Below are 13,379 nucleotides of genomic sequence, written 5' to 3' on the forward strand. Positions count from 1 at the left end.
TTAGATAGGACCCATATACGCTCTCATTGGACATTTGTTCACAAATGTTGAAATCTTTATCAAAATTAATGAACAAAACAATTAAAAAGCAATAGATGAGAAGAAAAGACAAACTTACAACTTGTAACTGCAAAAGTGATAATAAATGAATAACAATTGACGGAAAGAAAATAAAAAACTAAAAAAAGAGTTACAAAAATCTCACAACGCTATTTAATGGTTTTATTGTTAAGAATGTGATTGATTAGAGTGATCATTTAAGAAAAAAGTAACCGTCTCTATAATTAACTAGGGTAAACACAGGCGTGATAACAGACGCTATGGCGTTTGTGTGAACGCATTTTTTTTTAAATTATATTTATAATTGATGATATTGTAATGTTATAATGAACATAATAAAAGTATATTTATAAAAATTAAAGTGAAATGTATGGAGAAAATATGAGAAAAATAACTGTTGATGAATAGTAGGAGAAAAAAGAAGGAAATAAGTAAATAGTTTTATAAAAACTTGTAAAATTAACGTTAATTTTTAAAAATTTAATAAATAATTAAATTGTAAAGGGTAAAGTTGGAATTATGAAATGTGGACACAAAAGAAGGAATCCTTTTTATATATAGTTATAGATAACAAGAAATCAATCATTAATATTTCAAAATATATATATATATATATATATATATATATATATTGATTATGATTGAATTTTTTTTTACAACAACTAATAGAAGTATCGATCTTTATTACTAAAATTTTTTATATTAGATGAGAATTTTTTTTATAAACTTTTTAAAAAAACTTGCAAGAAAAGACTTTTTTCTGCTATTTTTTCTAAGAATCTTGATTGGCAGGTAATTTTTTTGTGGGTAATTATTTTTTACAAAATTATAAAATTCACAGATATTTCCTAAAAAATTTGTTGTGAAAAGTGTTTTAAACAAAATATTTTGCAAAAAAATTGGTAACAATTTCCTACAATTTTTTTTATAACAAAATTTATAAGTATTTCCTAAAAAAATATTTAAAACAAAAATAGTATGAAATATGATTTTTTTTAGTAGATTGTCTTGTTAATTTTGTATGTCCACATTCTTTGGTAATAAAAAATAGATAACACAATTACAAAAATAATTATCATATTAAGAATATTATTATAGAAAAAAGTTGTGCAAAAATGTATCTATTAAAAAATGACAAGAATGTATCGTTTTTATTAATTGCTATCAATATTAATATATACAAAATACTTATTAATCTTATGTAAAGAAAAACTTATTTGGTCGACTTTAATAAGAAGTTTCTCTTAAATTATATCTTTTTATTTACAATTTTAATATCTTATTTTAGAAAATTGGTTTGTATATCACTCAATCAACCATTTAATCATTAGGTTGTATGATAATTAAAACTACTTTACTTTTAAGTCTTTGGAAATGAGTGTTCATCACTTTAGGATAATTGATATACCTTAATTTAGTCCAATAAAGGACTCCTTAATTAGTTAGCAAGTCCCTTATCATAATTGTCTTAACCCTAGGGTTTAGTCTTCCATATCCAATTCAACCATGTCTTGGAGCCTCTATTATGGATAAAATAATAAAAAAAATCTTTTTTTTCATATTTTTTTCTTCTCTCAAATAAGATTATTAATGGAAAGTTTCACATAAAGATAATTATTACATAAAATAAAATACTCACAAATTTATTTATTATCTTGAAATTTTAAATTAAAGAAATATTAGTCTTTTTTATATAGATTTCTTCATACATATACCTTAATATATCTTATTGAAAAGAAAGCAACAAGAAGTCTATCTCTTTTCTCCACCCTTAATGAGGTCATTTTCATATTTTGTGTAGAAAAGTATATTTCCTTTCTCGATCCTTTACTTGATGTCATTTTTATATTTTATAATTTAACAAAGGGAATTAATTAAATATTTTAGATGGAAAAAAAAAAACAAGGTATTAGAAAAATAGACTTAGCAAGGACAGTGCAGAAATTTCGTCCATAAACGCTGCAGACTACACCCACTATATAGTTAAGCCTCAAAAGTTTGGTGAAGAGATTAAAGTCTCTGGAAAAACCACTTATATATATATATATATATGGAAGAAAAATCTGTTATCACCATCTCTCAGTAGTAGTAACCAACCATCATAAAAGGGTTAGAAAAATGGAAGAAAAATCTTCGTTAAAAAATTTGCTGAAAGAAGAAGAAAGACCAGGGAACGGAACCGATCACAACACTGTAAGTTTTCTTACTCTTTAATTTCTATCAGTTTAGTAAACTCATCTGGTTCTGATCAGATTCTTTCAAAACCTTAAAATATTGCAGAAAAATATGATCCATGAGACCATTCTTGAGGTTGACCTTGGTCTCTCGAGATCTCCTTGTTGCTTAATTCCATTTTTTACATCATACAATTTTTAGCAGAGTTTTTCACACGATAACATGATTTTGAGCTATTAACTGATTTTGGATCACTGCTTATGAAAAAATAAATAAAAAATTATGCAGATGGGATCCAGTGTTCTCTCCTTGAGCCTGAATAACTCTGGACAGCCCTTGAACCAAGTGAGTGATATTAATTTCTGGGGTACCCTATAAATTTTGATAGTCCCTTAGTGAACATGCATGATTAATTAACATGTATTTTAATTTTGTGGTGTTTGTGGTTTAGATGGGCATGCTGAGAATCAAACTTGAAGAAGCTAAGAAAGAGAATGAAATCTTGAAGGCGATGCTAACTCAGGTTAATGAACACTGCACTGTTCTTCAGAATCGAATACTTTTTGAGATGCAGCAACATCAACTCTCTTCATCAAATAAAAACAATAATCATCAGTCGCAGGTAATAATAATAATAATAATAAGTTTGACCTTCGTTTTGTAATTACTTTTGATTCAAAATTTTAGAATAATTTCCTGAAAATTAAGCAATTAATGTAGCTAGTTTTACTTGGTCAACAACTCAGCATGTATATTCAGTGCCAGCAATAATATCAGGCCCAGAAGGTCTCTATCTTCTAGCTATATACCGGGAATTGAAGACAAACAGATAAACAACAACTATATATGACCAAAACAAAAGAAAAAAACATTATTTTTTGTTGTTCTTGTAACTTTCGTGACGTATATACATTTGACAGAAAAATATATATAAGTAGAAAGAGTAAGATGATTGAGGGAAAAACTGTAATAAATTAGGAATTTTCACAGGAAATATTAAATAATTTTAAGATTTTGAATTGGAGACTCGGAGATATGCTATTTCGTTGAGATCATTAAATGTTGTCAAAATTATGACATATATGCAATTGCAATGTAATTAATTAGAAATAAAATTTATAAATCTTGACATTGTAATTGAGTTGTAGTTTCTGACTTTTATTTTATCAATAATAAATGTTGATGAGTGCTAATGATTTTTGTATTATAATTATGTTTTATGATTATGATAAGAAGATAACTAAAGAAGTTATATGAATTTTGAAGGGAAAAATACAAGGTTTGGAGAAACCAGTGCTACACACTCGGCAGTTTTTGAATATTGGTGATTGTTCTTCAGTTTCAGAGGGTTACACAGAAAACGTTGAAAAGAAAATATTCGGTGAAGGTGAAATGAACACAAAAATAGCATTGCATGAAGCAAAATGCATAGAAGATCAAGCATCTGAGGTTACTTGCAGAAGAGCTAAAGTATCCATAAGAGCACGATCAGATTTTTCTTTGGTAAGAATTTGTATCTCATTTCGTAACTATTGTGTTATTATATGGCTTTTCTGTAGTAGGACTTGGAAATTTTATATTACAAAAAATTATTCCACACGGAACAACATCATCCTTAAACTTTGATTCTCCTTAATTTTTTAAAGTCATATAATATTTTTTTGATAAAAACTAGATATGAAATCGAAGGGGTGCAAAACATTTTTTTTTCTTTCTAGGTTATAATATATGTTACTTTTACACATAATAATTGACTGATTATAGCAAGAAAATAGAATAAGATTTGTCTGATAATCATATATACCTGGCCGGCTGACACCTGTGTAAATCTACCAATAGGTCATTGTATTATTTTTTAATTAATTGAAAGAAAAAATTACTTATTTTCCTTTATATCAGTGTGTTTAAACCTCCCTTTTCAATTAAAAAGATAAACCCTTCTTAATAAGATTGATTTTTTGTATTAAACTTCCTTTTTTCAACTCAAAACATACATTTCTTAATTCTTCTCACTGTAAATGCAAATTAAAAAAAAAAATACTCTACTCTGACTGCAATTTAAATTTTACATTAGATAGCAGTCATTTTTTAGTTAATTATAATTTCATCTTCAACAAACTTATAATATTAATTAAATTTTATTAATAAGTAGTTGTCTTAACAAACAAAAATCTTAATGTGTGTGTATTTATATATGCATGCTTGCAGTGATTACAAATTGTGTCATAGACAGTGAAATATTTCTACATTCTCTTCAAATCTCTCCTTAAATGTGAAAAAAATAAAATAACGTGTGTTTTTGTATTATAAAAAGCATATCACATGTGCGAAGGGAGAAAACAAAAGGGTGTAAATTAGGTATAACAAAAAGACGCGTGAAATTATCATGCCTCTGAAAACTTAGTTAAAAAAATATTAATTGGACGGTGTGTAGAGATAGACATTTGTCAAAAAGAAGTAACCCTAATACACTTTTGTACTTAGAATTAATGTCTGACTTGGAAATCATCAAAGGAGAAAAAAAATTATTAACTAGACTTTTTTTACTAAATTTGTTATTTTATATTGATAATTTTTTAATTTAAGTATAAATTATATTCGTAAAATTGGTTTATAAAATAAAATTTATATGTATTCGTAAGTTAATTTTGACTAATTACAAATTTGAGTATAACTAAGTTAGAAAATAATTTAATTTTTGTTTGTAATGTGAATTAAACTAAATTTATTTCACTAATATGTAAGTTAAATAATTAATATGTGAGGTTAAACAAGTTCCAACATAATTGAAGAAATTTACAATTTTTTGTTATTTTTATTTATTATTTATCACTTTTTAATGATATAAGTAGACATTTTAATTTCTTTTAATATTAGAATATTATTCAATAATGTTTCAATAATTTAAATATTTGATTTACTTGTATGCAAAAAGTTTTTGTATATATATATATATATATATGATATTTTGATTTTCTTATGCTATCTATCACCTCATATTTGTCTAATTATAAGTATGTGATTTTGAATTAAGGGATATATGAGGTATCAACAATATATGAGTTACGAGTTTATGTGAGATATATTCTAAATAGAGATTAATTAGCAATAAGCTATTTCTTATTCATTTAAATGTTTTATGTAATCTATACCTTGAACAGTACTACTGTATCTAGAAGTTTAACTTCGTGAGTAATATATAATATTGTGTTGCAACTTTGTATATGAGTTAAAACTTCTCAAATATCCTGCTTTATTTATTTAACGTTAAAAAGAATTGTCTAATTATAAGTAATTATATTACAAGTGAATATTTTGATTCTAGATGAGTCAAATAATTATATTTTTGATTGCATTATAATTAACAAGTTTGAAAAATAAATTATGGTTAAGTAAACTAACTTATCTTACCTATTAATATTGGTGATTCAAATTAAATTCTAAAATTTGTTACATTTTAAAAAGTGAGTTAGGATGGTTCAATTTTATCTGAACCCATTATGAAGTGTGAGTTAGGTTGGATAATTGTAATCACTTTAATGTATATTTGAGTAGAATTAATGGTGTTGTTATGCATTCAGATGGGAGATGGGTGTCAATGGAGAAAGTATGGACAAAAGACCGCCAAAGGCAATCCTTGTCCCAGAGCCTACTACCGTTGTAGCATGGGCACTGCATGTCCAGTTCGTAAACAGGTTTCTTTCCTTAAATCTTCAAAAACCTTAATTTTTCACAAAAATCCATGTTCAAGGAAAACCGACCAAAATTTTAAGAAAATCTACCTCACATTTACCAGTTTATCTATTTAAAAAAGACCGGTTCAGAACATTATTCGTTGAAAGTCTATGTCGACTAGAGATAAGGCCAATTCACAATATATAACTGAGGTGCAAATTTTACTTTACAAATCGGTTTTATGATTTTGAGTTAGACTTAAAACTATCTCATAATATGATATCAGAACCAGGTTAGAGTCTATCCTAATGAACTTTTTTGGACATTCTATTCCACCGATATCTGATCGTTAATAAACTATTCACTAATTTCTTGTTCCATACACCAAATAAATATACCTCACTTCTAACATTATTACATTTGAAACAGGTGCAGAGATGTTTCAAGGACGAGACTGTTCTGATCACTACCTACGAAGGGAGCCACAACCACCCACTCCCAGTAGCAGCCAGATCTTTCGCAAGCTCAACATCAGCAGCATTGAACATGTTCCTTTCTGGTTCACTCACAAGTTCAGGTGGCAGCACCACTCTACCAAACTCACCCCTCTTCTCTTCATCACTGTCTTCTATTTCCCCAACTGCAGTAGCCACCTTCTCCCACAGTGCAACATGTCCCACAGTAACACTGGATCTGACTCACCCCAACAACAACACCAATAACTATCTCCACTTCCAAAGGGCCACCACCACCACCACTTCACACCCTTTGTTCCCTCTCCCACTGCATGGCCACCCTCATGAAGGGTTGCCCTTATTGTGTTCCAAAGTCCCAACCTTTCTGGACAAAAACCTTGCATTGGTGGATGTTGTTAGTGAGGCCATAACCAAAGACCCTTCTCTGAAGGCAGCACTTTTTTCAGCCATTTCCTCACTCACTGCAGATCCTCAGAAGAACAGCAATAACCTCAGCCAACACAGTAAAAGTAGCAGTGGTTATGACCCTTGTTCTAAGATGCCTGCAATACCACCTCACCAGCCTTACACTACTGAGTTGATATAGAGTTATATCTAAGAATATATAGTTGTCAAAATAATAAAACAAATACCAAATGTGGCTTCTTTTTCAGCAGAAAGAGGTGAGCATGATATGTGTGTTTGTGAGAGAGAGAGAGAGAGAGAGAGAGAAGAGAGGTAAGTTTTATGAGAAATCTAGGTCACAGCCATCTCAACATTGGCTTTCCTTAGTCTTTATACTTTGTAAAATAAATTAATGAACATATTGAAGTTTTGGCTTTTGGTCTTGTAATTAATATATATCCGCCTAGTGTTATGTGTATATATTAAGAAATAGTAAACCTAAAGGTTGTAATTTCATACATAAATTGTATGGATAATAAGTATTTTATGTTTTATTTAGAGAGGGCAAGCGAAGCGAAGAAAAAAGAGATAGGAATATGTTATTAACATAGATAGATATGAAAAATGAAGTGGAAGAATTTCTCTTCATTTGTTTAATTGATTAAATGTAAAAGATTCAAAAAATAAACAAAAAAATAGTTGAGTTAAATATTGATATTTTTGTATCATATATTTAAGGTATGCAATTGTTACATAATATAATTCAAATAAAAAAAGAAGTAGTTGAATCAAAAATTGGTATTTTTATATCATATATTTAAGGTATGCAATTGTTACATAATAATTAGCTAATGAAAAATAATGTTTTTTACTAATTTCTAAATTACACAAGCCACTTAATCTATTTCCCAGACCCATATTAAATTTATCTTATATTTCTCAAATGTTAAGTTAGGAGAGTTGAACCTCACTCTATATCCTTTTCTAGCATTTCATTTTATCATTAAATCACATCATTTCGTAAACATATAATAAATCATTTAATAATAAACGTGATGTGTTGAATGTAATTGACAAGTGTAAATAATAATTATATGATTTTAGTTAAAGGAAGTATATCAAGAAAATCACAAAAAGAATAATCTCTAACCAAGGTTGGATTTTATATGTTCCTATCATTTTCCTTTTGGATTTTATATGGGGTGATCGGTGAAGTGAATTTTCTATTCTTTATCTCTCTTTCCAAGGAAAGAAGGATTTGTTTAAACGAAAGGAAAATGTTTTTTTTAATACCATTCATGACAATTTACTAATATTTTTATCATTACCAAAATAAAGTTTTGTATTTATAAAGACAATTAGAGATTGAATGTTAAAATAGTAAATGTAAAGACTGTGTAAAAAATTTATTGAGTGTCAAATAAATTAATTTCTTCATAAAGACTTATAAAATTGAAAAATAAAAACAAATTTTAAATAATTTTTTATAAATTATAAACTAATTTATAAAAGTTGTAGTAGAATTTCTCTCAATTTTTTTTACTTGTGTACAAACTAATTTTCTCTTATTAAAAAAAAATTACTCATTTCATATTTATCGGGCTTGATTCGATCATATAGGTATGTTATAAGAAAAACACTTCAGGATTTATTCAGAGAAGAATCATTGATCAGTAACATTTTCACAAATTTAAGGTCGACGTATATATTTTTCCTGATAAGTTGATTCTAGTGGCAGATGGAAAGTTCGTGTAACATCCCTATCTCAAAAGTTGTATAGTCTCTTACAAATTTGCCGGTCAGGTTATGCTCATAATACGTTTGATTAAAGTTCTGATTGAAAATTTGTATTTATTTTGACTTAGCATTTCGTCAAAGATTTCCATGTTAAAGTTCCGTTTCAATGCCTCCTTTCTTTCATAAAAGGGCGTAGCTGAATATTCAATGCAAGTGCTTTATTTTACTAAATTAGAATCCCAATTCAAGTGATTAATTCATACATAACTTAAACAAAAAATGTTCTCAGAACAAGTGATTAGTGGTAGAGTAGAGGTTCAGTTCCTGGTACAGTAGTTGTAGTTGTTTCGGTAAACAAGATGAAAACAACTTAATCTTGGGAAGGAATCCAGATTCTTTTTTTCACACCTATTGTTATTACAATCCCCTTCTCACTCACTGATGAGTAAAGGTTTTTATTGCCATAGTGTTTTGACATTTTATAAGATGTATTTAATACTGTAAAATAAATGCAAAGTTAATTAAACATCTCTCAGGAAAGTTTTGCTGCCTTATATATATATATTCTTTCTCTCTTGTTGTTCTCTCATTTGAACGCTCCTGAACAAATATCACAAATTTTATTCATAGAATATTCCAATCACCATTTACAACAGAATAGAGACCTTGAGACAAATTCTCAAGAACTGCAATTATTATTTGCCGTAGTGGATCATGCAGACCTCCATTTTTATTATTCAAAAAGAATTTGGCATTGTAATATCACCAAGCTGTAACTATGCAGCTTCTGCAAATCCTATACGGAGATTGCCGTAGTCAAATACTGTATGATATGCCCCCAAGAATATATTTCCAAGAACCCTGCAAACATACCACTTCTGTCATGTCACACATAATATAAAGAAAACCAAGCACTTGCTAATTGCTGAAGTGATTTAGTAGCATAAATAATTTACATTAGCATGACTAGAATAGATTACCAGAGAGGACCCTGCGGAGGAGGCACATCTATAGCAATAAAACCACCATAGCAGACAGTAGAACAGCCTTCTTCAAATTGAAGTACATACTGAGGACAAAGGAGAGATTAAACTTATGAAACATTATGAAATGGGAACAAACTAAAGATTGCATCAAAAAGTACCAGTTTTGGTAGGTTATTTGTCAAATATTTTTAATGGAAAGGAGTAGAAGAAGCAAATATGAAAAGTATCAGATACATACATTATGCATTAGCCCTTTTCTACAAACAAAAAGACAGTGATGTATAGAAGCAACACATAATTCATGTTAAACAACAAACCTGTTCTGGAGAGATGGGAAAGGATTTGTTTCCAATTGTGAATGTGATGTGTGGCATGGATGAAATACTATTGCAGTTTATAAATGAATGTCCCGGTGGATTTGGGAGCTTCTCACACAGCTTTAGAGAAGGAAAGTGACACAGAAAAAGCTTGTGAGTGATTAATTGGGGACTTATGTGATTTGAAGCATATCTAAGAGTTTTGTAAGATTGTAAACAACTACCTCATCCACATATTTAAATACTTTTTCTTTCACATTGCTTTGCTTAATCTGAACTTGGATCCAAAGGACGATCATATTGCAAAAGGAACAAAAGGGGCTCTCCCTTGTTGGTGATCCATTCCAACTTTCATTATGCACCACTGTTTCAATAACATCACTGCAGGTTAAAGTTAGACTTATGTTAAAAGAACAGGAAGGAAGGAAAGTGTCTCTAAGTAATCAAGATTGGGAAAATGAAAAAAGTGTACTTCATTGTGTTAAATCCATTGTTTGAACAGAATCCAATGTCACTGCATACAAGGTCTGGATTTAACTGCAGATATAGTAGGTAAAGTATGATTAAAATTTTAATAACAGTAGTCTGTAGATGATTATTAAGTGTAAAATCACAAAGGAACAAACCCCAGCAATCAAGGATGACCATATTGAATCCCCATAGTTATGGAGAATGCTTTTACACTCGAAACTAACATACCCTTCTGCTCCAATGGCATGATTAATTTGAGTCACAACACTCTGCAAATAGAAAATAGTAAGAAAAAATCCCCCAAAGAGGAAGTGAACAAAGAGAATAATGTTCAAGATTATACAGTTGGACCAGCAATTAGAGATGTCCCTGAGTCTATAATTGCAGCACAGCCACCCTCACACAACCCTGTCAAATGATTTTCTGATATGAGGTCAAAGGTAATTAAGAAAAGTACCTAGCATGGCAAATTTGGAAATAATGCATGACTGCAGTAAAAATTTAAGGTGGAAAAATGAATCAAAAGGACCACTTGAATTAAAAAGAAACACAGTTTATACAAAAGACCTTTTACTTCTCATATGGCTGTGGAAATTTAAATGTCATTTCTGGAAAATGCACCAATTTGTTGCCTTTTAGCATAATGCAACATTTAGCAACCTTAATCTAAGAAAACGTACATAGTATTCAGTCACAGCTATAACAAACAATGAAAAACAATGCAGATTTAAGCATCATGAGGAATAACAATGTAGGATCACCTGTTGAGTTAGTTGCAAGGAGAACATCTCCTACATCAATCTGCAGGTGCAAACTCCAAAAGTCAATAATGACATGGTAGATGATAATAGCCATGGATGAAATTACAAATATGCTGTACCTGCCAATAACCCTTTTGAGAAAGGGGAACATATGTGTGTTCACCTCTAAAATGCCTGTAGTCAATACCACCAAAGACTATCTCACCACCCATTTCTTCTGTTGGATCTTGATTTAGCCAAAGAGAGAAAATTTGGTGGCATATTTGCCCTTGTTCTATCATATTATACCTGCATTCACCAAACTAATCATTGCATCTGAAGCATACAAAACTCAAGAATGAATTAATAAAGTTCTTGTGTGTACCAAACTGGTGTGACTTTTCCAACTGAAGCATCAAGGAATCCGAGTCCAAGTATGCCATCAAATGGAAGTGCAGAAAGTGCCAATGATCCCTCTCTTGTAATCTCCGCAAATTCCTTAAGGATAGGAAGTTACAAATCATCAGCAAAACTAAAACAGCATAATCTGAATGAAAACTAACAGAGATCAATACACTGACTTGATCTTTGATGATGACATCTCCAATTTGTACATTATCTTGGCTGAAGAATCCATAAATAGATCCTTGGCCATAAGGGATACTGCAAGGTGTCCCTGCATATAAAAAATGCAACTTTGAGTATGTTCATTGAAACAACATTTATGTTTCTGCATATATAAACAAATGAAGGCATCTAAAAAGAAAACAATCAATTTATCTTTTCAATCATATGCTATGATAATCCAAAGTTACCAATTTCGGTATAGGTGCTAGATATCTTCGACCTATACTTGGAATGAAAATAGCAAGCGATCTGCACATGCCATGTATGTTTTTAAAACATGTTCATTCAAAAATAAAACAAATACTAATGAGTAAGAACTTGCATCAGAATCAGATCATTGGGTAACTTACAGAGAAGATGCATTTGGAAGATGGAACCCAAAGATTTGAGCTGCCAGTGTCAAACACAACATTGAAGTATTGAGGGGGTGAACCAATACTAATCTCCCCAAAATATTGTGCATCAAGATAATTCTTAAGATATATTATGTCTTCATCACAACAATTTTTTTGATCATCCCCTAAATCAGTAGGACGAACGAAATCTTTGATTCTTGCATCTTTAAGACTCTGAAGGTCTAAATTCCTCCTTTTTAGACCAACCCTCATCAACCCATCATCAGAAGTTGCAAAAGTCAACGATCCTAACCAAGCCCAAACACACATAACAACCAGCAGACACTTCAAACCCATTCTTACGACTCATCTGCTTCAACATGTTCAATAAACTTCAGCAGAAGCAATATAAAAGCAACATATTAATCACAACAATCAGATAATCCTTTCCCTTTTCAGTTCTGAATAAATTTCAATAGTTTGACTAAAGTGAACAGCAGAATGTTGAAAATCCTCGAGTTCATTTAAATGCCAGCCATATACGAAACAAAGACATTTCTAAACAAAAGAAGAAAAAGAAAATCATGATAATATCCTTTGAATTAGCATCAGAAGCAAACCACAAGAATTTCAAGGTTCACAGATTGAAGTCAAGGAAATATGCTAGAAATCTAAAATCAATAGTGATTGACAACATCAAAGATAAACATGAAAATTTCACACCTGATGAAAAAGGTATATGCCTACACTATAAAGGAGAGTAACATGTGTTTCGTATATAGAACTAAACAATCATACGGGTCTTGCAATTTTATACACCTAATAGAGCTACTGGGTATGAAGTTTGAACAATTTACAGCTTCCCCTTTACCTCAAAATCGAAGCTTTACTTGTTTATTTTCTGTTTAAGTTGTTTTTTGTGCTGATAAGGAACAATTCAACCTTACATGGAAAGCACTGCGTAGTTTCGCTTAAGATGATGTTGTTTCCCGCACGGTAATAGGAGTGGAAATAACTGCAGCAGTTTTCAGAATACGATGTAACACATGCGTCGTAGAACGATCAATCTTCTTGGTATATTCCCAGAATCCAGACCACACTGGAGTTTGTACTAATCATAACGACGGAACCGTTGTTGGTCGTGTTCAGGGCCTCACGGCAATATGCTATTCTAGAACGAGTTACGCGTGGACATTTTCACGGCAAGATGCTTAAATTCTTACAAATTTTATTTTTCAAATTTTAGTTTTAATCTATCCATATATTTTAATCACAAATTTAGTTTCAATAGTTATATGCTTACTCTCCTTTAGGAAGAAAATATAAAATTGATATTTGATTCAGTTAAGAAAATTGAAGTTAGTTCTCCTTTTTTACTTGAAGTTCAAATATTGAT

The 13,379-nt window shown here is 29.9% G+C and overlaps 2 protein-coding genes across 6 annotated transcripts; one reads left to right on the plus strand and one right to left on the minus strand.

The window, feature by feature from the left end:
• The first annotated feature begins 2,015 nt into the window (after positions 1-2,015).
• Positions 2,016-7,208, plus strand: LOC114162217 (WRKY transcription factor 6-like). Its single transcript, XM_028046032.2, has 6 exons — positions 2,016-2,253; positions 2,524-2,580; positions 2,687-2,857; positions 3,502-3,738; positions 5,817-5,930; positions 6,340-7,208. Exons 1-6 carry the CDS (start codon positions 2,179-2,181, stop codon positions 6,970-6,972), a joined length of 1,287 nt encoding a protein of 428 aa, XP_027901833.1. The 5' UTR covers positions 2,016-2,178; the 3' UTR covers positions 6,973-7,208.
• Positions 7,209-9,108: 1,900 nt separating this feature from the next.
• Positions 9,109-13,178, minus strand: LOC114196007 (cyprosin-like). 5 transcript variants are annotated; one of them, XM_028086479.2, is made up of 14 exons: positions 12,931-13,178; positions 11,999-12,353; positions 11,837-11,897; positions 11,603-11,697; positions 11,407-11,519; positions 11,162-11,330; positions 11,043-11,082; positions 10,625-10,689; positions 10,437-10,550; positions 10,283-10,347; positions 10,035-10,191; positions 9,811-9,930; positions 9,488-9,576; positions 9,109-9,368 (listed from the first exon to the last, which is right to left on the minus strand). In XM_028086479.2, exons 2-14 carry the CDS (start codon positions 12,338-12,340, stop codon positions 9,284-9,286), a joined length of 1,515 nt encoding a protein of 504 aa, XP_027942280.1. In that variant the 5' UTR covers positions 12,341-12,353; positions 12,931-13,178; the 3' UTR covers positions 9,109-9,283. The 5 variants fall into 5 exon arrangements, with proteins under 5 accessions (XP_027942280.1, XP_027942282.1, XP_027942283.1 ...); XM_028086481.2 differs by having other exon boundaries at positions 11,999-12,356; positions 12,931-13,169; XM_028086482.2 differs by having other exon boundaries at positions 12,855-13,169.
• Between the last annotated feature and the right edge of the window lie 201 nt (positions 13,179-13,379).

Source organism: Vigna unguiculata, chromosome 9 (assembly GCF_037176805.1).
Source record: "Vigna unguiculata cultivar grain cowpea cultivar isolate G323 ecotype 2 chromosome 9, ASM3717680v1, whole genome shotgun sequence".
NCBI classification, from domain to species: Eukaryota; Viridiplantae; Streptophyta; class Magnoliopsida; order Fabales; family Fabaceae; genus Vigna; species Vigna unguiculata.